General features: G+C 44.5%; 1 protein-coding gene across 1 annotated transcript in view; it reads right to left on the bottom strand.

Moving 5' to 3' along the window:
* Nucleotides 1-25,492, bottom strand: part of FAM107A (family with sequence similarity 107 member A) — a 43,335-nt gene extending 17,843 nt beyond the window's left edge. Inside the window, exon 1 of the mRNA XM_069968799.1 lies at nt 25,367-25,492. Within this exon, the coding sequence (XP_069824900.1) occupies nt 25,367-25,448 (82 nt within the window). The 5' untranslated portion in view covers nt 25,449-25,492. The remainder of the gene's footprint in view (nt 1-25,366) is intronic.
* Nucleotides 25,493-25,748: the final 256 nt, after the last annotated feature.

The raw sequence follows: 25,748 nt of genomic DNA, 5'->3' as shown, positions 1-25,748 counted from the left end.
CAGGGAACATACTGGACTTCACAACTGAGGATACACTTTGTACCTGTACTCAGAGATTAGCGGGTGACTGGCTCACCCAACACTTATAGGAATTTTCCGAATCTTTGTACAATGGCTTTACCATCTGCAAACAAAGCACTTTCTGCCGCTTCTGTTACCCCCAGTTCTCTTAGTCTGTAAGCTCTTGCAAGCAGATCCTTCACTCCTTTTGTATTTTTTATTTATTTTAACTACTTAATTCTGTGATGTATAAAGGCTGGGTTCACACACAGTATATTTGAGGCTGTATTTGTGAGGCTGTATAGCAACCAAAACCAGGAGTGGATTGAAAACACAGAAAGGATCTGTTCACATAATGTTGTAATTGAGTGGATGGCTGTCATTTAATGGCAAATTTTTGCTGTTATTTTAAAACAACGGCTGTTATATTGAAATAATGGCAGTTATTTACCGTTATATGACGGCCATCCACTCAATTTCAACATTGTGTGAACAGAGCCTTTCTGTGTTTTCAATCCACTCCTGGTTTTGGTTGCTATGAGGACCTGACTTGAGGACCAAATACAGCCTGAAATATACGTAGTGTGAACCCAGCCTCAGTGAATGTGTAAATGTAACCTCTGTATTGTACAAAAAAAGAGGAAAAAAGCACTGCGGAATGTATTGGCACTATGCAAATAAATATTATTATAATAATTCTTTTTAAAGGTGAATCAGTCAGCGTGATGCCTGGATTAGTACTGCTGTTATCCAAAACCCATAACACTGCCTGCATGCTGTAATACCAGGGAACCTGCTGGTTTTCACGACTGAGAACCAAGCCTTTAGTACTGCTAGAGAAACACTGCATGGTAAGTGTCATGGGGCATTAAGCAGTGTGAAGCCAGGGGCTCCTACTGTATCAGTAACTCAGAGACAGAGAATGGGATTTAGATGCACATGGAAAAGAGAAAATGAAAAAAAAAGAGAGAAAGTGAACAAAAAGGACAAGCACAAGAGTCTGTCATTTGTCTTTTAGGCCACTATAAAGCCAGGCTTGTTATGTAAGGCAAATGCCAGCACCATCAAATGGTCCTTTTTTTTAACCAGGCAGGATACAGTTTTTGTGATAAAGAAAAGTGAGGAGTAAAAATCACAAAGGGACTTGGCAAAGGAAGTTTAGTAAAACACAAACTCAAGTTACCCCTGCCAGCAAACAATAGTCTTTAAAGCAGTGGGAAAAAATATCAATGAAAAGAAGATGGTGACAAACATATTGAAGAAGTGCACAAGGCAGCACTGGGATGGATTTGTCAGACATTTAGTCTAAATTTTTAGAAAAACATGGCCACCTTATTCCAAACACAGCACCACTCTTGTCTCCAGTTTGGGTGCATGTTTTGCAGCTCAGTTCTTTTGAAGTGAATGGAGCTTAATTGAAAACCATACCTGAACTGGAAAAAGTTGTGTTGTTTCTGGAAGAAAGTACCCATGTCTAATGCTGGATAACCCCTTTAAATTTGCTGGGGGGGGGGGGGGGGGGGGTTCTGGATTGTGTAGCTGTACTTACTGGTTGAACAGTTGAACACAGTACTACAGGTTCCATAATGCAATGCACAGCACACTGTATTCTCTACCTCTAACATCACACAGCACACTGTATTCTCTACCTGTAACACCAAACAGCACGCTGTATTCTCTACCTGTAACACCACACAGCACACTGTATTCTCTATCTGTAACACCAAACAGCACGCTGTATTCTCTACCTGTAACACCACACAGCACACTGTATTCTCTACCTCTAACACCACACAGCACACTGTATTCTCTACCTGTAACACCAAACAGCACGCTGTATTCTCTACCTGTAACACCACACAGCACACTGTATTCTCTATCTGTAACACCAAACAGCACGCTGTATTCTCTACCTGTAACACCACACAGCACGCTGTATTCTCTACCTGTAACACCACACAGCACGCTGTATTCTCTACCTGTAACACCATACAGAACGCTATATTCTCTACCTGTAACACCACACAGTACGCTGTATTCTCTACCTGTAACACCACACAGCACACTGTATTCTCTACCTGTAACACCACACAGCGCTGTATTCTCTAACCGTAACACCACACAGCACGCTGTATTCTCTACCTGTAACACCACACAGCACACGGTATTCTCTACCTGTAACACCACACAGCATGCTGTATTCTCTACCTGTAACACCACACAGCACACTGTATTCTCTACCTGTAACACCACACAGCACGCTGTATTCTCTACCTGTAACACCACACAGCATGCTGTATGCTCTACCTGTAACACCACACAGCACACGGTATTCTCTACCTGTAACACCACACAGTACGCTGTATTCTGTACCTGTACCACCACACAGCATGGTGTATTCTCTACCTGTACCACCACACAGCACACTGTATTCTCTACCTGTAACACCACACAGCATGCTATATTCTCTACCTGTAACACCACACAGCACACTGTATTCTCTACCTCTAACACCACACAACACACTGTATTCTCTACCTGTAACACCACACAGCACGCTGTATTCTCTACCTGTAACACCACACAGCACACTGTATTCTCTACCTGTAACACCATACAGCACGCTGTATTCTCTACCTGTAACACCACACAGCACGCTGTATTCTCTACCTGTAATACCACACAGCACGCTGTATTCTCTACCTGTAACACCATACAGCACGCTATATTCTCTACCTGTAACACCACACAGTACGCTGTATTCTCTACCTGTAACACCACACAGCACACTGTATTCTCTACCTGTAACACCACACAGCACACTGTATTCTCTACCTGTAACACCACACAGCGCTGTATTCTCTACCTGTAACACCACACAGCACGCTGTATTCTCTACCTGTAATACCACACAGCACGCTGTATTCTCTACCTGTAACACCATACAGCACGCTATATTCTCTACCTGTAACACCACACAGTACGCTGTATTCTCTACCTGTAACACCACACAGCACACTGTATTCTCTACCTGTAACACCACACAGCACACTGTATTCTCTACCTGTAACACCACACAGCGCTGTATTCTCTAACTGTAACACCACACAGCACGCTGTATTCTCTACCTGTAACACCACACAGCACATGGTATTCTCTACCTGTAACACCACACAGCACACGGTATTCTCTACCTGTAACACCACACAGTACGCTGTATTCTGTACCTGTAACACCACACAGCATGGTGTATTCTCTACCTGTAACACCACACTGTATTCTCTAACTGTAACACCACACAGCATGCTGTATTCTCTACCTGTAACACCACACAGCACGCTGTATTCTCTACCTGTACCACCACACAGCACGCTGTATTCTCTACCTGTACCACCACACAGCACACTGTATTCTCTACCTGTAACAGCACACAGCACACTATATTCTCTACCTGTAACACCACACAGCACACTGTATTCTCTACCTGTAACGCTGATATTGGAATAAAGTAAAGAACTTTTTGAATTTTTACGCACATATTATGATTAAGCATCTGTTACCTTTGAAGTTGAGCCCCACAAGAGAGCTCTCATTTTCTCTGCCATTTAGCATAATTTACTTATGTTACTGCATCATTTATGTGAATACGCTGCAGTACTGCAATGACACTCCAACATATGTGAACACAGCACTAATTTCACTGCACACTTCTGCACAATTAGACAAATCAGTGCAACACCTGCTTCTGGCCGGTCAGAGATGGTGAATCACTCAGGGGATTGGGGGATTCAGCCAAGCCTCCTGTGACATCACGCGCTGCCCCCTGTATGCATCATCATCAGCCTGTGCTCAGCAAACACACACAATGTGAGACAGAGGCATAGAATATTTGTCTCCTAAGGTGGGAGAGCAGAAGGAGCAGGAGACAATGTGAATTGGTACAGGGGCCATTTTTTTCACTTCCTGAATTTCTATCAGCTACCAGTGAAGCAGAACTGTACAGAAATGGTAATACATTATATAGACACATCTATATAACTTTTAATGTACTTTAAATAGAAAACAAGTTTTCCTTATCCAGAGTTCCCCTTTAATGGATCAGCACTGGTGCAGGGATGCTGGTGGCGCATTTCTATTTTTAGTTGCCTCTCCTTTCCCGCGTTCGGCGTCAGTTTTTTCGGGAGCACCGCCCTGCCCCGGAGCACTGGGGAAAGGCAGGTTGGTCCCCAGTGTGACTAACCTCCCCCCCCTCCTTTCTGCAACGCAGCTTCATTAGAATCAATGGAGCCATGTCACAGAGGGGTGGTGATTTTGCCACGCTGGGGACTGGCGAGCCTGCCACCAGTGCTCTGGGGAAGGGCGGTGCTCCCAAAAAGACCAGCGCTGAATGCGGGAACCGGGGTGCAAGTCAAAAAAGAACCACACCACCAGCATCCCTGTATCGGTGCCGATTCATTAACGTAAACAAAAGCACATCAACGTATCTGATAGTACATTTGCTTTAACCCCTTAAAGACAGGGCCTATTTTGATTTTTTGCACTTCCGTTTTTTTCCTTCTTGTGCTAAAAAACCCATAGCACTTGCATTTTTTCACCTAGAACCCCATATGAGCCCTTATTTTTTGCGCCACTAACTGTACTTTGCAATGACAGGCTGAATTTTTTCATAAAAATACACAGCAAAACCAGAAAAAAAATTAAATGTGTGGTGAAATTGAAAAAAAAACAACACATTTTGTTTATTTGGGGGGTATTTGTTTTTACGCCGTTCGCCCTGGGGTAAAACTGACTTGTTGTATATGTTCCTCAAGTCGTTACGATTACAACGATATGTAACATGTATAACTTTTCTTTTATCTGTTGGCCTGTAAAAAATTCAAACCATTGTTAACAAATATATGTTCCTTAAAACCGCTCTATTCCCATACTTATAACGCTTTTATCCTTTGGTCTATGCGGCTGTGTGAGGTGTAATTTTTTGCGCCATGATGTGTTCTTTCTATCGGTACCTTGATTGCGCATATGCGACTTTTTGATCGCTTTTTATTATAATTCTTCTGGATTTGATGCGACCAAAAATGCGCAATTTTCCACTTTGGGATTTTTTTACGCTTAAGCCATTTACCGTGCGAGATCAGGAATTAAATTAATTAATAATTTGGGCGATTACGCACGCGGCGATAGCAAACATGTTTATTTTATTTTTATTTATAACATGGGAAAAGGGGGGTGATTTAAACTTTTATTAGGGGAGGGGGCTTTTTAAATCAATAATAACACTTTATTTATTTATTTCATATACTAGAAGCCCCCCTCGGGGGCTGGGGGTACCACAGCGGCACTGGAGAAGTTTTTTATGATGGTCCCAGCCTGTAGGGACTTATAGTTTATTAGACTGACCATAGCATAGCTAGGCATGCTGTGCTATGCCAACAGGGGAGCATGGATAACATGTCAAATCATTTGTTCATGGTTCGTGAAAAGAGACGAAAAAATGTGCAATACAAACATCATACTGTTAGTAAATAATGCTCCCTGTCATTGCAAAGAGAATCTGACATGTGGAATTTCACCGCATGATGTTTGCAGCCATTGGATCGTGGTGTTATTACTGCCCTCATGACTTATCACAGAGAGAATCTCATGAAATCTCTGCTTGCCAAAATGGATGAAGCTGTGTCAGTGCACAGTAGATAACATTATCAGCCAGGTGCACTAAGTGGGGGCACCTGGGTTGTAAAGCTAGAGACCATTATTAAGTGTTTTCTACAGAGTAATTTTTGCCATCAGTGGATGACTCCATCGGTAATACTGAGGATGTACTTGAGTCCCTTTTCTACCTCAGTCAAATAGGTTAGGCCGCCATTGTAGTGACTAAGGGATGGAGTCACAAAGCAAAGCAGGTGTAATCAGATGTGTACCACACACATATATGTAAAGGGGAACAAATGTTTTGAGTCATTTACATCTCTGCACCCTTTTCCTTCCCCATGGTTTCCTGGTTTCCTCTCTGCAACAATGCAGACACTTTTCCACAATCCTCTTTGCTTGCATGTGAAGCGAAAACCAATTGCTAGTACTAATGGGACAGATCATGTGATGACTGAATAGAGCATAAGTGACTCAACCTAGTGGATGCCTAGCGGGCCATAACCGAGGGCAACAGGTTATCAAACAAAGCAGCACATACTTCATTTAACATAATGTATCAGTATAGACCTAGTTTTCTTCCTGACACCACCCCTTTAATGAAGACGCTAAAGGCCTCAATACTGATGACTAGAGATGAGCGAACGGTTTGGACTTTTGAACCAAAAGCAGTTCGCACTCTCATCATGTCTTTGATCCCGGCCGCATACTTGCGCTCACGGGAATATGCGGCCAGGATATTCCAGGGAATCATTGTTGAATTTCCTGGAATATCCTGGCCGCATATTCGCGGGATCGCAACTAAGCGGCTGGGATCAAAGGCATGATAATAGAGCGCCTATGCCGTCGGACCAGAAGTCCGGCGATCCGCTCATCCCTAATGATGACCGATGTGAGCACATCATTATTGTGAAAAATAATTCTGTCCCTGATGTCAATGATTAGGCCTCTTCTATTCCCAATTAGAAAATAGAACCATTGAAAGAATTTTAAAGTTAGACAGCATAAATCTCTGCAAAACTACATTATTTCAAGTCAAGAGAAAGCATGAAAATTCTATATAATTATCTTTTATTTATAGTATAAGGTTGAATACGGGATTCTCCGTGTACCTCATGGGTCAGCCACGGCCACCCTTATTGTAATCTGCATCACTAGCAATGTTCTCTTTTCTCCTTTCTAGCTACTAAGCAGTTACAGACCTATGGAAAGCCAGCATCCCTGATTATGTAAGGCTTTAAAAGGGTTAATGGCAATATTCTTAGTCATCTAGGACAGTGACTGTGCTAATGGCAATATCCCTGGTAATCTGCTCAATTAAGTGTGTCAGTGTACGTCAGTCAGTACCTACAGTATGGTGTCAGTATATCCATGGTGTCTAGGACCGCAAGGGAATTAATATAAGGTCCCTAATAGTCTAGGACAGTAAAAAGGTTACTGACAGAAAGTATGGTGTCAGCCAAGGGTCTAATATAAAAATCGCTGGTCATCTAGGGTAGTGAAAGGAGAGTAGTGAAAGGGTTAATTCTACATATCTGGGGTCCAGCAGTCACCTCTCCAGGCTCTTTCTTCATCATTAGTATTTCCTTGTGTACTGAATATGTTGCTGTAGTATACTCTTTTATTTGAGAGGACCGCCCCCCATAAAGGACCACTTTTCTCTGTGCAAATAAAGGTAATTGGCGAATAAGGGTTCATTGTATTTTATGTTTGTGAAACAGTTTAGTATAGTCCTGGAAGACACCTTTAGCATCATATACCAATGATTCTATGGCCTACTGGCATAGATGCCCTTTAGATGTAATTATAGTGCTTGAAAAGCACTATATTGTAATCTGTATTCTTCTTCTGTTTCTTCTTCTTCCAGCCATTTTTCTGCGCGTAATATAGCCCGAACCGCTTTGTGCACAGACTCCGATCAAACTGCGTTTCGAAGCCCTCGGCGGTGTGAGGTGTGCTATCTATTTTTCGTTACGATTGGATTTGTCGTTTTAAAAAAAAATTACGTTTAAAGAAAATCCGTCAGCTCCCGGGCACTACCTAAGGTGTTGACAGTGTGCTGTAGCTGGCAGCCCCCAGTGAGCATGGTGCCTTTTTGGTAATTTTCCGTGCAGCGGATTATGTACAATCTTATGTCTCCTACTGCCACAGAGCAGTTGTTCGTGCCACACCTGTCATGCATCCTCCTCCCTCTTCATGAATAATCAATGCTGCCCGGCCTCCTGCTCGCTCAGCTGTTAGATTGCAGATCAGTCCTCTGTAGGCAGTTTATCTCTGAAAGAATCTCTCCTCCCTAATGTGTTGGAGCTGTGGTCTAGGGGTAATTCACCTGGCTAGGGACCTGCCAGCAGTTCATTCTCTGGTTCGAATCCCCCGATGGAAATTAAATAAATGTCTTTTTTTTTCTTCTAATTATTGTATAACTTTTAAGGCTATGATCACACAAAGTATTTTTGCTCAACTATTTTGGTCAGTATTTTGCAACCAAAACCAGGAGTGGATTGAGAACACTGAAAGGCTATGTTCTCGCACTGTTGAAATTGAGCAGATGGCCGTCATTTAATGGCAAATATCTGACGTTGTTTAAAAAAAAACAAAAAAACAGTAATTATTTGCCATTAAATGACAGCCATCCACTCAATTTTAACAGGGTGTGAACATAGCCTTTCAGTGTTTTCAATCAACTTCTGGTTTTGGTTGCAAAATACTGACCAAAATACTGAGCAAAAATACTGTGTGTGTAAACATAGCATTAAAAATTATACAATAATGAAGAAAAAAAAGCTATCTATTTAATTTCCATCAGGGGGTTCAAACCAGAGAATTTACTGCTGGCAGGTCTCTAGACAGGTGAGTTACCACAGCTCCAACACATTACAGAGGAAAGATTCTTTCAGAGATAACCTGCCTACAGAGGACTGATCTGCAATCTGACAGCTGACCGAGCAGGAGGCCGGGCAGCATTGATTATTCATGAAGAGGGAGGAGGATGCATGACAAGTGTAGCACGAACAACTGCTCTGTGACAGTAGGAGACATAAGATTGGACATAATCCGCTGCACGGAAAATTACCAAAAAGGCGCCATGCTTACTGGGGGCTGCCAGCTACAGCACACTGTAAGCACCTTAGGTAGTGCCCGGGAGCTGATGGATTCCCTTTAAAGACCCCGAATTTCCCAAAGAAAATAATGGCCCATTGGAAATAATGGCCACACTCTAACCGCTAACAGCCAATCACAGCACATATGCAAATAGCTGAAATATAGCAGCCAATAGGAACTCTAAGGTCTTGTCAGGCAATGTATCACAACATCCACAGTCACATGTCCACTATTGGCCAATAGAAGATGTAATATATGGAAGGTCCTTAACGATTTTGTCTCACTGACATGAGTAAGATTGTCATGGTAACCGAGCAATGATCTTTACCATTATAAGTAGCAGAGCCGCTCTTAAAGGGACCCATGTTGCCCTTAAAGGGATGCAAGTCGCTCTTAAAGGGACCCAAGTCACACTTAAAGGTACGGGAGCCATGTCGCTCTTAAAGGGACCCAAGTCGTTCTTAATAGGAACCCAAGTCGCTCTTAAAGGTACGGGACCCAAGTTGCTCTTAAAGGGACGGGACCCAAGTCGCTCTTAAAGGGTCCCATGTCGCTCTTAAAAGGGATCCAAGTCGCTCTTAAAGGGACGGGACGCATGTTGCTCTTAAAGGGACCCAAGTCGCTCCAAAAGGTATGGGACCCATATTGCTCTTACAGAGACCCATGTCGCTAGAGCGACCTGGGTCCCTTTAAGAGCGACCTGGGTCCCTTTAAGAGCGACCTGGGTCTCTTTAAAAGCGACCTGGGTCCCTTTAAAAGCGACTTGGGTCCCTTTAAGAGTGACCTGGGTCCCCTTAAGAGCGACCTGGGTCCCCTTAAGAGCGACCTGGGTCCCTTTAAGAGCGACCTGGGTCCCTTTAAGAGCGACCTGGCTCGCTTTAAGAGCTACCCGGGTCCCTTTAAGAGAAAAATGGGTCCCTTTAAGAGCGACCCCGGTCCCTTTAAGAGTGAAATATGTCCCTATAACAGCGAAATATGTCCCTTTAAGAGCAAAATGGGTTCCTTTAAGAGCGACCTGGGTCACTTTAAGAGCGACCTGGGTCCCTTTAAGAGCGAAATATGTCCATTTAAGAGCGAAATGGGTCCCTTTAAGAACAAATTGGGTCCATTTAAGAGCGACCTGGGTCCCTTTAAAAGTGAAATATCTCTTTAAGAGCGAAATATGTCCCTTTAAGAGCAAAATGGGTCCCTTTAACCTCTTAAGGACGCATGACGTACCCTTACGTCATGCGCCCGTAAAAGGTGTTCAGAACCGCCGCGGTTCCGCGTTCCCCTTGTAGCCCGGGACCGCGGGTATTAGCGGGCACAGTCCGATCGCCGTGCCCGCTAATACAGTAATCAGCTGCAGCTGTCAAACATGACAGCTGCATCCGATTACCAGACGCAGCTTATCCCTGGTGTCTAGTGGGGGAGATCGCTCCTCTGGGACGTTGTCCCGGAGGAGCGATCTCTGTTACTGCTGCCGGCCGGGGACCGCTCCAAGATGGCGTCCTATCCTATGGACCAGACCGTGATAGCACTGGGCAGTACTATCAGTGAGCGTTTAATTCACCCAAAGTGCGAGAAGGAGTGATATCGGAAGTCCTTCCTTCAGAGGTTAGGCTGTACAACCAACACCGACCCATGCAGGGATCACTCCACAAAAAGAACTAAAATAGTCAAGTTTTTTTTTATTGTATCTTTTTTTACCTTTTTCGTATTTTTGTCTACTTTAATCGTAATGCCTTTACTTTACCTTTTAGCTTTTTTTATGTGTAATACCTATGCTGCTGTAACACACTGAATTTCCCCATGGTGGGACTAATAAAGGATTATCGTATCTTATCTTATTTTAGTGTGACAATCCTGCAACCAGGTTGGTGAATAGATGGGGTGCAAGCAAACCCTGCCCAAAAGCGGCCATCCTGTGGGCATCCCTTGGTGTTTTTAGGTTGGTAACAGGCATAAATGGAAACCATTGTAAGTAGAGATGAGCGAACCTGCCGGATTTCTGGTTCGTAATTGTAAGAACATATCATAGCACATGGGTTGCTTAAATTAGTGAGGGGTCAGTGCGTCGGGTTCTCAGCTTATGTCATGAACGGATAGGTCCTCATACTCATTTTTTTACAGATTGCAGTCTAATATCTGTATGACAATTCACATCTTAAAGTAAATGGCAGTCTCTTTACATCTTTGTCTTCGGGAAACCATTGTAAGGAATCAATAGGTAGATAATTGAAATCCGATTATCCCGCTATGAAATTGCATGTCACAGTGATATTCTGCCATTTACCTTCCAGCTGATTTCCAGGATGGTAAAAGTCTATTGTAAGATGGCTCATTGTGCTAATACAGTTAATATAAAGTAAATATGATTTGCAGGGTTGGAAGCAGCCATCCGGGAGAGGAATATCAGTCTATAGAGCTGGCAGAAATGTCGCTTACAAAATGAACATTTGGCAGGATGAGCACAGATGGTACTGTTAGCGTGGAGAGGAGGAGGGGGGCTGGAGTCAGATAAACCGAGTGGGCTCCACACTTACAGTCCAGCGATAAGTGAAATAGTCTAACATCATATGATACCGCGGCTCCCATCAATAAGCAGCAAAGACTTCCTAATATTCAGATGTCAACACAAAAGCTGCACTCCATAGGACTCCAGGTGCCAATGACCATGTTCACATGTGACAGATTTTTTGTGGAGATTTCTTTAGGAAATTGGTTCCATTCTGACAGGGGATAGTTATATGGCAAGTGGCGGGATTTCTACAAACCCAGGGGCAGGGGTGTCAAACTTGCGGCCCTCCAGCAACAATTCCCATCATGCCTGGACAGCCAAATCCTTGGCTTCAGCTTTGGCTGTCCAGGCATGATGGGAATGGTAGTTTTCCATTCAGTATGCGACATTGAGGGTCACACAGGGGATTAGATCTCTTCCCAAGGAGTCGCAGCATTCCTGCTCCATGTCATTATATCCGAGATTTCTCCCTCCAGTAACATTCCCGCAGAGAGGGTTAACACAACTCACTGCATGACATTTCTCCAGCACTTTTCAGCTCATCACGCTGTTTACATAATTGCTAGTAAGTGAACAAGAGTGTCCTCCTCCTCATTCTTCCTTCCATCAGACGAATGGCAGAATTCATTCTGAGGGACAAATATACACATTGCAGCTCAATCGATGATAATATTCATCATATTCATGCTTCTGAGCAGTGGCATACTGAATTTTCTTCTCTTTCCTAAATGTGCTGCCCACCTATACATAGCTAAAAGACGTGATTTTCCAGAAATACCTCCCTTGGCTAGTTCTAGCAATTCAACCACAATGTCTATGCATATAATGTAAGCAATGCCTCTTCAACAATATATTTATTATTATACAGACAGAACACTAAAATATTAAAACTAATTAGGACAGTGCTCTGTCCCGCAAAGTACATGGAGTCTGTTGGCTAAAGTTGGTGACATGCTGTCTCCATATTGCTTTTTGGCTTGTCATACTACCTGGGTCTGGTGAGATTAGCACCCACCTACTATTGTTTCTGGTACTTTTCAACCAATACCAGGAGTGGGTTAAAAAAACACAAAGGGGGACATTTATTAAGTCCGGCGTTGTCTGTGCCGGGCTTAAAAATGTCCCCACATTGCCAGCACTTCGCTGACTTATGTAGAGGCACACTGCCTCCACATAAATCCCGTGCGCACCAGTGTGTGCGCTGAGGAAACCTACGCCAGCTAGGTTTCCTTATCATTTTTTGGCATGAAAAATGATAAATTAAGTGGACCCAGAGTCCGCGCCCCCCCCTTCCACCCTCTCCCTGCCCCCCTGGCGAAGCCAGTCAGTTCCACTCCTGATTTTGGCTGAAAGAGCAAAAGACTGACAAAAATACTATGGGGGGGGGGGGGGGGGGGATTTACCAAGCTTTAAGGTGTCACTTTTTTGGGCATAAAATGGGCTGAATTTATAAATTTATTCGTAAGCGCCTGTTTTGCAAATAAAATTTTTGCATCAGCCCAGTTTACGCCGGTTGCGCTAGGGGGCCAGAGAAAGGGGAACGGGGGGCACTGACTCTGGTTTTGCTGAATTCATCATTTTTCCATCAGGAAAATGATAAGAAAACCTGAGCCCTGAGCTGGTGTAGGTTTCTCTCCGTGCACACACCAGTACACGCAGGATTTACGTAGAGGCAGTGCGCCTCTACATAAATCTGCGTACTGTCAGTGCTGCGGGGACATTTTTAAGCCCGTTGTGAAAAAAAACCCGGACTTAATAAATGCCCCCCTATGTGTGAACATAGACATACTGTCAGCAAGTCACACTGGATCCTTCTTTTTCCACTACCCTCTCCCTTTGACTCTCTTTCTTCACCTACTGTATATTGAGATAACAAATGTTACTTCGATACATTGCTTCAACACAAACACGTTGCATTATATCGGAATTTTTACACGGATCAACCTTATTTACGTCAAAATGCCAAAGTTTTCATAAGAGTGAAATCTGAAACTACAATCTACTCATACAGGGATGTAAACAGTTCCCAGCCACACCTAAAAGTCTAAGATGTTTCTGGCAAGAACTTCAAGTTTACTTTTCATGTTCTCGATAGGAGAAGAAAGAATGACTGGTATGTGACTTGGAAAAGGTAATTAAGATGTTGATTTATACAACGACCTGGTTAGGAATTTCAAAGTTACCGTCATATGGTATTAACAAGGGGTTAACGCTGCTTAGATGGGCTGCATAATTAAAGGGCATGAGCGGCATGGCCCCTTCATTCTATGGACCAGTGGGGGTGTTCTCTATGATATGTCAAAGGACTGCTAAGGATCTGTTCACACTTCAATAGAGTTATATGGAGGGAGGAATTTCCTACGGCATATGTCACTCCATAAACATAGGGGGAGATTTATCAAACATGGTATAAAGTGAAACTGGCTCAGTTGCCCCTAGCAACCAATCAGATTTAACTTTTCATTCCTCACTGACTCTTTGGAAAATATAAGGTGGAATCTGATTGTTTGCTAGGGGCAACTGAGCCAGTTTTTCTTTACACCATGTTTGATAAATCTCCCCCTAGTGTATGGCCCCGTTCACACTGAGCAATAACATCGGAATCCCGCCTTGCTCAGTGTCTCACTGTAAGTGAAGGAGAGGATGCGCCTGTGCCCGCTTCCTCCCCTCTTCGCTCAAAGAAATGACATGTCATCTCTATGAGCGGAGAGCGGGGGCAGCGGAGGAGCATGCGCCCTATCCTTCACTTAAAGCAGGACACTGAGCACGGTGGAACCCTATGTCAACCCATAAAACACCATAGTAAAAAAAAGAGCCTAGGGTATTTCCCCCAAGAGCTAAAAAAAATAAAATGCTCCTAGCTGGTCTTACTCACGAAGTCCCCCTGAGAATTTTGAGCCATCCCCCATCTTTCTAGCTGCTTCCGTTCCATAGTTACAAGTTTTTTTTTAAAAGCCTGCCTATATCCAACATAGTGCCGGCCAGAAAACTACATCTCCCATCATGCAATGCTTATGCTTGATTGGTAAATGATGTAGCAGAGCTGATATCCACAAGATATAGCAGAGTTGCTTGAATTGCATAGCAGAGTTGAGTGAGCGGCATAGCAGAGTTGATTGAGCAGCATAGCAGAGTTGATTGAGCAGCATAGCAGAGTTGATTGAGCGGCAATGCAGTTATGTGAGTTGTGGGATATGGGGGGGAGCTGTAGAGGCAGTTGTGCCGCAGCAGGGGGGTGTTGCGGTGCCGCAGGTGAGTTGTGGTTGGCGGGGAGCATTTTTAAACGGCAACAACGCCGCAGGTGAGTAGCGGGAGCGGGGGGGGGGGGGGCGCAGGCTAGTCAAAGGGGGGGGGGGGTGAGTTGGAGTGATGCCACCGACCAGAGGGGGGGGGTTGTTTTGCTGCCACGGGTGACCGGAGCTGATGCCGCCGGCGAGTCACGGGGGGGATTTGCCGTGGGGGTCACACCGCCGGCCAGTCCCGCGGGGGGGATGGGGCGGAGTTTTGCCGTGGGTAAGTGGGGGTGATGCAGCCGGCGCGCAGCACCGATCACATATATGTGTGGATCATGCTGGAACAGGAGCGCACCCCGCGGGGGGAGAGGAGGGGTGTGTGCCGCGGGTGAGCTGTGCTGTGACACTTCTCCCGGCACACACACAGCCGATGGTGCCCGCTCCTGTCAGCCGCCTAGCCCGCACCTGTGCTGTCATACCGGCTGTGTGTGGGATGTAGGAGGGGGGAGTGGGCTGGGGCTTCATAGGAGCGGGCATCTTTGGATCTGGGGGGGAAGTGGGCTGGGGAAACACATGAGCAGGCATGGTTGGACCTTGGGGGGGGGGGAGCAGGCCGGGGGATCACAGGAGCGGCCAAGGTTGGATGTGGGGGGGAGATGTCACAGCACAGGGGTGAGCCGGGGGGCTTAGAGGAGCGGGCATGGTTGGATGTGTGTGTGGGGGGGAGATGTCACAGCACAGGGGTGAGCCGGGGGCTTAGAGGAGCGGGCATGGTTGGATGTGTGTGTGTGGGGGGAGGGGGTCACAGCAGCACTGGAGGAAGCTGAGGGAGACTGTAGTTATCATCCCTGGGTTAACTTGGACCATTGAAGAGACTGAGGACACGTGATGCCGTCTCGGAGGGTGCGGGCCAGGAGCAGGGAGTGTGTCGGGTTGGACTGAGTGTTGATGATTCTATGCAATCTGTGGGGGTGGATGCATCTAGATAACTGCAAAACTGACGGAATCCTCTTTATGTTGAAGGAAGCAGGCGTTATCTGATTTTCCGTGAATGGGATATGTGCTCTTATCTTCTTTAGCGTTTTTAAACGTTAAATTGTGTTTCCATAGCAAACGCTCCTACTTTCCTTCATTTTTCTGATATTTGATTTGGACAAAAAAAAAACAACCTTTCAGAAAACACACGTCACATTTTATTTAACTGATATCCTATAAAGGTGGTGAATCAATCCTAATGCAAAAATCTGTGCTGAAACTGTCTCTAAAGTAACGCTAGAACATAATAGGCATGAAATACAGTAATCAGCTGTAAAGTAATTCTCCGGGATCCCTTATCGAGGCTCATTTACTTCATTATATGTGCAATGTTTACCTGGTAAACTTCTATGTCTCAGTGGTTGCTAGCAGAGAATAATCATTCTTCTATTTACAGGAATAGAAACCAGTTCACAAAGCATTTCCTGGTGAGCTTGGGGTGGGCTTCTGCTAATATACGGCAGCCAATCTGAACATGAAGATCTGCAGCTTAAAGTGGGAGTCAAAGGGGTTTAAAAACTCCAGTACTTTTTTTTTTAATCAACTGATGTCAGAAAGGTAAACAGATTTGTAAATTACTTCTATTTAAAAAATGTACTTATCAACTGCTGTATGTCCCACAGAAAGTGGTGAATTCTTTCCAATCTGACACAGTGCTCGCTGCTGGCACCTCTGTCTGTGACAGCAAATGATGAAACCTGTAGGAAATCTCCATTAAGAACCCTCCTGCTCTAGACAGTTATTGGAAAAACAGATCGCTGATCTCAGGGAGACCAGCCAAAAATAACACTGCTGGCAGCTAGATAAAGCGCTCAATGCAGTGAAAAATCCTAGGTGCATTGCCCCCTGGGAAGCATAAATAAGCAAAAAAAGAGCCTGTGGAGCCTCATTTAAGAGTCTCAAAACACAGGACTAGCCAGATATTCCTCCAGAAAGGACCCACGCCAAGGGGTGACTCCTGTAGGGAAACCACAAAAACCACCATATTAAGTGGCCCTAAAAGTCAATGTAATGACAAGGGAAAAACTAAGGCCAGGTATCCATCCACATACAGCTGTTTCGGGGTGTTGCCCCTCATCAGTGTGGAGCAGGATTTTGGCTAGGTGGGAGAAATGCTAGTAGAGCCATAAGAGAAACAGATCACTGATCTCAGCCAAAGATAACACTGCCGGCTGCTAGATAAAGCAGTCAATGCAGTGAAATTCTAAGTGCATTGCTCCCTGGGAAACATGAATATGCAAAAAAGAGCCTGTGGAGCCTCATTTAAGAGTCTGGTAACAGAGGACTAGCCTGATATCCCTCCGGGAAGGACCCAGCCAAGGGGTGACACCTGTAGGGAAACCACAAAAACCACCATATTAAGTGGCCCTATAAGTCAATGTAATGACAAGGGAAAAACTAAGGCCAGGTATCCATCCACATACAGCTGTTTCGGGATGTTGCCCCTCATCAGTGTGGAGCAGTAAAGCACTCAATGCAATGAAATTCTAAGTACATTGCTCCCTGGGTAACATGAATATGCAAAAAAGAGCCTGTGGAAGGACCAAGCCAAGGGTTGGCTCCTAGACAGTTATTGACATAGACAGAGTTGGCAGTAGAGAGCACTGTGTCTGCAGAAAAAAATACACCACTTCTTGCAGGGCATATGGCAGTGCGGGAAGATTTAAAGAAAAAAATTCTCTGGCATTCCCTTTTCTATACTTATAGGGGAATTCTGATGTAATAGAAGGAGGGTACATCGTTAATGACTCTCATATGCTTGTCGGAATGAAAAGTGCCTACATAGAATGTCTCTCAAGTAAAAAGTTTGTCTGAATTTCATAGATAGCCTTCTGAAGTGGCACTGCTATGATAACTTGTTGCTAGGTTAACACACGTAAGTACTCCTTGGAGTCACTTTCATTGTTGTGGGAGGACAACCCCTTTAACTATACAACTTGACATTACTTTAAGGGTGTATACTATAAAGTGATATCATATAGCTAGGATATGCCAAACCAAGAAATTGGATCCCTATTGATCATAAACTGATGGCATGCCATAGCTTCATGTTGTAAGCATCACACCTTTAGGGCCAGTTCACACAGAGTTCCGCCAGTTTTACTCCATTACTGGCCCTTAGGGTATGTAATGCTTTTATTTGTATTGCGCCAACTGATTCTGCAGCACTTTACTTTGTCAATTTGGGCCCACTGTAAATTTACCTATCGGGAGAACATACAAACTCAAAGAGAGAACATACAAACTCTTTGCAGATGTTGCCCTTGGTGGGATTTGAACCCAGGACCTGAGCGCTGCAAGGCTACAGTGCTAACTCCTGAGCCCCTATTTTTGACAGCCATCATTTTGCAATGAAAATATAGCCGTATTTTGAAAATTATGTTTGTAGTATCATAATGCAGCTGTCTTTTTGCCTCCAAATCATGGCAGGCCAAAAAAAAAAAAAAAAAAAACAGGCAAAAAAAAGAACAATGCCTAAAATAGTTTTCTGGGGACAATAAAAAAATCTTAGAGCCTGACATTTGCCTGGTTTAGAAAGTCCACTAACTTCTGGTAAGGTAGTTGCTGTAAACACCTATACAAAGAAATAGTCAAACTGCAAAATAAACTTAAAATCAACCCACCACATATTTTAGATAATAGAAAGCAAAGTAAGTGGAAAAAAATCCCTGTTTTCAGTGTACTCAGTGTGCCATGGCTAAGCTTTATGTAAGGCTCTTCGGGGAGTCATTTAGAGCCACTTATGTGGGTGTACAGAAGCAACGTGCGTGTTTCATCTAAGAAAACTGTATTTCCAAATATAATAAATGTATATGGAGTTGTGAAGGTGGCAAGTTGTGTTGATTGTTAGTAAATCACAACAGGATTCATGAGTCACCACAATAAAAGGTGAGATTCTGTGAATTTATAAAGCCATGTTGCTGAACCTGCATCCTACATTCAACTATGGGGTGTTCAGGCTCCTGGGCCCAAACCAGTTTGAGCCCCCCACAGTCAAATGGCAGAGGGGTCTTTAAGGGTTTTATTACACAGCCCAATGACATGATATGAGCGAGGCCGATCTGCTAGATCGGCGCTTACTTGTTGTGGCTGTATACAGGCCTATAATTGTGCAGAAAGGGCTGTGTGTATATCATTAGCGATGTCCGTGCAGCCCTTGTAACATAATAAACTATACATGCCTCTCCCTGCTCCCTGATGTCCTGCTAGCTTCAGCCTGCTCCCTGCAGTGTCGGAAGTGACAGGCTGCTCAGCAAATCACTGGCTGTACCACTGTCCTGATGATTGGCTGAGGGACCTGTCACTTCAGACACTGCCAGGAGCGAGCCAAAGCTAGCAGGACATCAGGGAGCGTGAAGAGGTAAGTATAGTTTGTTTAATTTAATTTTTTACAGATTAATCAGCTGTTGGTCCGAAGCACATGATTTTAGGTCAGGACCAAAAGACACGATCAGCCGATTATCGCTGATCTTTGTCAGACCACAAGACAATCAAATGGTTTTATGTGTCTAAGGAATTGGTCTGTCCTGAGGGGATCATGACATGTAGCAGCTACATGAGTTCTCATGTTGTGTCTTTGCCACATTTAATAATATAATTGTTGTAATTTCTTCAAAATCGTTTAAAGAAGGCAATATTTCACTGCATTTGCAGAAATCAAGGTATAATGCATTATTCTCACAAAAGTTTTGGAAAATTGCAGGCCAAAACACAGTAAAAACGTTACAAAAATGAAGTAAAAACGCAACATGTCAACATACAGTAACCACAAGATCTTCATAAAACACATCAGTTGTGATTGCAGGTCAAATCACTTTCTCCTCATGGCAATACTTCTCTGAAAAACACATTTTCAATAAGAAAATGCATCAAAACTGCGCATAATGAGAACTGACCTCAACCCACTTATGAGTCTGATGACTTAAATTGACATTGCCAATGTAGAAAGAGACTATAAACTATACAACTTCCCAGATAAACTTTGAAAACTTTTAATATAATGCTAGCCTTACTTATCCATGCTCCCCTTTGGGTCCTTCTGCACTGTCCCTGGGTTTTCCCTCTGACCGTTGCCGCTGCCACTTTGGGGACGTGTTTGTCTTGGCAGTGACGGCCCACTCAGCAAACCACTGGCCACGGAGCTCTCCCATTTCAGTCAGTGATTGGCTGAGCAGGTTGTCGCTGTTGAGACAAGTTCATCTCAGAAGTGGAGGCAGCAGCAGAGTCAGAGGGGACCCGGAGACAGAGCAGGAGGACATCGGGGGAGTGTGGTGAGGTAAGAATAAGATGTTTTATTTTATATAAAGGATCATTATATTAAAAGTTGTAAAGTGTCAGAGTACCCCTTTAAGACGTCACATAAATAAAATGAAAATACTTGAAGTTCTCAACAGGCTTTTTTTTAATCAGAAGAGGAAAATACAAGAACTGAAGGGCCCGAGACTTAGCAGCATCTATCAGGAACAGATGGTCTATGAAAAACATCACATTACTGATTCAGAATGCGCAAAAGATCAGATATGACAAATCCAATACCATTGCTTTATTATTACAGGACCGATTACTAGCTGTTCAGAATAATGAGGGTTCTGATGTCTAAAGCCCCTATTACACAGGGCGATCTCAAGGAGCAAGCAAGCGCCAACCTGTCAGGTCAGCGTTCTCTTGATTCTCGTTTCCAGCTCGATGCCGGCAATATTACATGCGCTGGCAGTGGGGGGAGGGGCCGCGGGAAGCTGCGGAGGGGCTCCCCAGATGATCTAAAGGGTCCTTAGGAGATGGCAAAGATCTGCCGCCGCCCCTACACCTAGTATAAGCTCTCCCATTGTTGTCTATGTGTAAAAACAGCACAACGCCATCTCTGTTCTCAGGTATTGTGTGATATTGCAGCTGGATTCACTTTATTGGAACTGAGCAGTAAAACCACACCCAGGTAATGGTGCTGTTTGTGGAGGAAAGAGTGGAAAATCCCTTTAAGGGTAGCTTCACATGTACTGGATGCACGGCGGATTTCACACTGCGAGTTTGCAGCGAAATCCGCTGCGGATCCTGGTAGTGTGAAGTTGAATGGGTCACATACCTGCAGTGGAATTTTCATTCCGTTACCAGTATGTGACCCGGCCCCTTTAACCCCCAGCCGCCTGGAGCATACATTACTGCGCTGTGTGTGAGGCTCCCGGCAATCCCCATCAGCCAATCAGTGCACGGCAGCAGTGATTGGCTGATGGGGAGCAGGGAGCTTCACACACAGCAGCGGCGCCGAGCAGGTAATGTATGCTTCGGGACGGGAGCTGCTGGGGGTTAAAGGGCCAGGTTACATATCCACAGTGGAATGAAAATTCCGCTGCGGATATGTAACCCCATAGACCTTCACACTACATGGATTCGCAGCGGATTTCACTGTAAACTCGCAGCGTCAAATCCGCTGCGGATCCGGTACGTGTGAAGCTACCCTAAAGGGAAACCATCAGCAGGTTAGACGAATCTAACCTGCTGATAGTTTCCTTTTAAAGGTGGCACCTCACCAAAGAGAAGTTTGAATTCTGTCCCCACCTTGGCCTGTTGGCGGCCACACACATTATCCCACTGCCCACACACAGCCAAGACACTTTCTATTCTGATCAAGTTCCATTACCAACAAAACCACAGACAGCCCCCACATTTTCCAGCGCCCCAATGTGACTGTCCTTTTATTTACATCCGGGTGATCCTACCACAGACCTCTCCACTCTTGCACCATGTCTTCATCTATTACTCCACTGAAGATAAGTGTTTGTCTTGGCCCCGGTGACAGCATTGATAAACTACAGCACAATATACAACAGTAAACCAGCTCTATTTCACAATGTGTTTCCTAGCCAGCATTGTGCTACAGGTGCAATAAACATATAACCTGACAAAAAGTCATGGCCGAGCTTCGGATGTAAACATGACGCACATGGGATCTATATGTTATATGGGGGAGGATGAGAGATGTGTCACTGTAAAGCAATGACCTGGTGAGTTCAGGACAATGAAGATGTTTACTACAGAATTATCGGCCTAAGAACCAACCAAAACTAATACCGGCAAGTTATACAAAGATTACAGAATAAACACATGTGGTGCCAAGACAAGCAGCATAGAGGAACCCGAGACAGGCGAGGCCTTCACCCTTTTACTGACTGACCCCTGGGTACGACACTCCTGTGGATGTCAGGAGTCATCTGGAGCACTCTAGAGGCCTGTTAGTAAGGCATATTATGTACACACGTATTTTTAAAGGGGTTAATATTTGTAATTTAATCTATTTTAAAAAATCTCACATCTTCCAGTACTTATCAGCTGCTGTATGTCCTGCAGGAAGTGGTGTAGTCTAGAAAGCAGGAGAGGTTTTAATGGAGATTTGCTATTGCTCTGGACAGTTCCTGTCATGGACAGAGGTGGCAGCAAAGAACACTTTGTTATACTGCAGAGAATACACCTCCTCCTGCAGGACATACAGCAGCTAATAAGTACTGGGAGACTTTGTAAATTACAAATCTTTGGTACCAGCTGATTTGAAAGAATTTTTTATTTTTTTTTTGGTGAACAAACCCTTTAAACCCACTTATAAGATGTGATCAGCTGACAAACAAGCTGATGGCCATCCGTTCATTTGGTCCTGTAAGAGTTGTTCTATTTTTCAAATTCAGAATTCTGAAATGAGACGGTCTCCACTAGTGTTGGGCGAGCGTGCTCAGTTATGCATCAGGGTGCCTGTTTGAGCTTGATGCTCGGCCAGACACCTTGAGGTGTTTCAATAACTGATGGCCAAACAGTTATACCTATTACCTTTTTTCATTAAAATTTTGGTATATTTTATTTAAGCATCCCTTCAAGGGACAAAATGTACTGTAATTAGAATGAAAAATGCAATAGGTTAAATGCTGGTTAAATGCTCGACTTTCCCACTGTATTCAATGGAAATACAGGGAAATACTTGCAGGACTAAAGCCCCTATTACATGGCCCGATGTTTAGGAGCAAGTGAGCGCCGACCTGTCAGATCAGCGCTCGCTTGCTCCTCATTCCCTGATCGCTGCCCGTGCTATTACACGTGCCGACAGCAAGCAGGTAGGAGCAGGGGGGCTGCCCGGACGATCTATTTTACGAAGCGAGCAGATCGTCACTATCATTCTTGGTTTTTTTTTTTCAACATGTTGAAAGACAAGGATCAGCAGGCATTGTACATGTCGGCTGATCGTTGCCTTTTAACAGGAGCTATTACCCCAAGCGATTATCGGTCATAACGGACGCTAAGTGGCCTAATACGTCCGCTAATCGCTAGGTGTGATAGGGCCTTAAGGCTCAATGCACACTATAGTCAGGGGCTCCACCCTGTTCGTCCTGTCAAAACCACAGACACCATGCTAGAACCTGAAGGACCTTATAAGAAAGCAATGGGGTCCCTTGTAGTGATAAGCAAACATCATGTTTGGCTATATCCAGGAACTACAGGGCTCTGCAGATCGAGAGCAGGTATAGCGGTGTAGGTGGAGCTCTGCTTATCATATCAGTTCATCATGTAGATAATAAAGAAGACTCTAATGCTGCGTTTACACGGAACGATTATCGTTCACATTTTTTCATAAGCGATCGCATTTGAGCGATACTCGTACTGTGTAAACACAGCAAACGATCAAACGACGAGTGAGAAAACGTTTATTTTGATCTTTCAACATGTTCTCAAATCGTCGTTCGCTGAAAATTCGCAGATCGCTTCGTGTAGACAGTCTTTCACCGATTTACCCTATGTAAAAGATGGGCTTAAGAGATCTTAAAAACGATTGCAATAACGATTTTTCTTACGAATTTTCAAACGATTTTTCTAACGATTTATTGGACTAAACGCTGATCGTTATCAAAACCAAATCGTTGCTTCAAAATCGTTAAACGATCGATTGGGCGAATTATCGCTCCGTGTAAACGTAGCATTAGCGGCACTCACCATATATCCACCTTGATTGATTAAAATAGCATAACAGGACACATGAGGAACGCTCCTTCACCGGCCTACGTCCGTTTCACGCCTTCCAGCGCTTTGTCAAGGCAGCTTTGACAAAGCGCCGGAGGGCGTGAAACAGACGTAGGCCGGTGAAGGAGCTTTCCAGGACTCCATAGACGCCAGGAGTTGAACGCTGAGTGTTTGGGTTCGGCCATGTGGCTTGGACCTGGACGTTCTTCTGATGTTTGCTCATCACTAGTCCCTTGGTCCCATTTGCTATCTGTCATTTGGCAGGTTCTGTGCCGGTGTTATGGCTTCCATTGCGACATAAGCCATGACGATGGTAAGAACAGAGCCCAAACTCAGGATTGGCAGCTCTTACTGGGAGATTTGCTCAACTATGGTCTTCACCTATTTAACGGAACTGCACAGAAGAACAACTACAAGTATGATCCAGATCTAGATATTCCATCCAGAAGGACTAAACTCTCCCAGAACAAGTAGTTTCTAACTCTCAGTAACAGCATTTATTTTAAATTTGTAAATATTTAGATTTTTATTTACAAATATTTCCATCACTACATAAATTGAATAGTAACTTTACTATAGAAACTGATGGTTTCCTATCTACCCTGTGAGAATGATGTGACATACATGGGGGGACCTCTCCTATAAGGAATCTTGTAATGCTCAGCGCAGGATCACAAAGACGTTACAATGACTGTCTATCCCAATGACGGCAGTGTACCTCGCGGGGGTGGGGGCTCCCTTTTCCCTCTCGACATAAGTTACAATTGCAATTGACAATGAATAAAAATGTCTCTGTGTCGCCCTATGGACCCACCAGGATCTATAGGCAGCTATACAGTTATATACGCATTGTATAAGGAGGAAAACAGACTCCTATTACTGTAGATGAGTAGCTTTAAACCTTTGACTCTCCAGCAGTTGCAAGACCACAACTCCCAGCATGCCCAGACAGCCGTTGGCTGTCTGGGCATGCTGGGAGTTGTAGTCTTGCAAAAGCTGGAAAGCTACAGGTTTGATAACATTGTCCCAGAACAGGGGTAAGGAACCTTGGCTCTCCACCTGTTGCAAAACTACAACTCCCATCATGCATGGACAGACAAAGCTAAAGCTTTGGCTGTCCAGGCATGATGGGAGTTGTAGTTCTGCAACAGCTGTAGAGCCAAGGTTCCCTGTCCTAGAAAAAAAACAGAGATAATTCCAACTTTACTACATGTCCATGGGCACCGGTACAACTCCCACAGTAGACGGAAAGAATTCTGCAGCAATAAAGAAGTATATAAAGATATTATTATATATAAGTGGGCAGATATGTCAATTTTACACTAAGAAATCAGGGACAACCTATGAGATCTATAATGGCGTCTCTACTTATTGTTACCCAGCTTTCCCAGTGACAGATACAACTTGCACCTAATAGAAGGAGACACCCAAAGGGCTGCTCCTTCCTAGTTACTTATCCCTTTGCCCCCTCCATATGTATACAGGTGCATTACTAGCAGATACTGACAGTCCCAGCTATGGTATAAAGGATACATTGTATGTGAACAATTGTGTACACCACAACTCCCAGCAATCCAGAAGGATGGAAGCTACTGTGAGACTATAACACCTAGCATGCTATGGGCAGGGGATGCTGGGAGTTGTAGTTTCCTAACATCCACAGAAGCCACAGGTTATAGGACACAATGCAATAAAATAACATGCAAAGCTGCTGCAGAACCTCTTGAAATGTAAACTGCCGGTGTCAATCTTGCTCCATCACCTATGGGCTGCGCACAGTGCGATGCTCTGCAGCCTGTCAGCACTGCATGTAGAAGCCATGAGCAGAATACAGAATAAATCCCTCGCTTACCGGACTTGACCAGCATGGCCCTGTGCATCCCGGTGCCCGCCGTATCAGGGACCCTCACCCGGTCAAACCACCTCTGTGACATGAGTGCGCCCCCTGCAGTCCAGCCCGCACACACCGAGCCCCGGCTGCAGCTGACGGGATCTGCAGAGCTCGCACCACTCCGCGGTGTTTTCTAGGAGAGCAGCAGTCACGTGACCCGAGCCTGCTCGCTATTGTGCGGAGCCTCCCCTGCTATAGCAGCTCCATCCTCCAGCACTGGGCTGTATCCCAGCAGCCCACACACTCTGCAGAGCATCGCACCCACCAACTTTACTCTACATGCTGGGGGTTATCTCACAGGATCCCGCACTACTCAGCAGAGAAACCTCAGTTTAAAAATAAA

Source organism: Dendropsophus ebraccatus, chromosome 4 (assembly GCF_027789765.1).
Source record: "Dendropsophus ebraccatus isolate aDenEbr1 chromosome 4, aDenEbr1.pat, whole genome shotgun sequence".
In the NCBI taxonomy this organism is placed as follows: Eukaryota; Metazoa; Chordata; class Amphibia; order Anura; family Hylidae; genus Dendropsophus; species Dendropsophus ebraccatus.
This window is presented reverse-complemented; position numbering and strand designations above follow the sequence as displayed.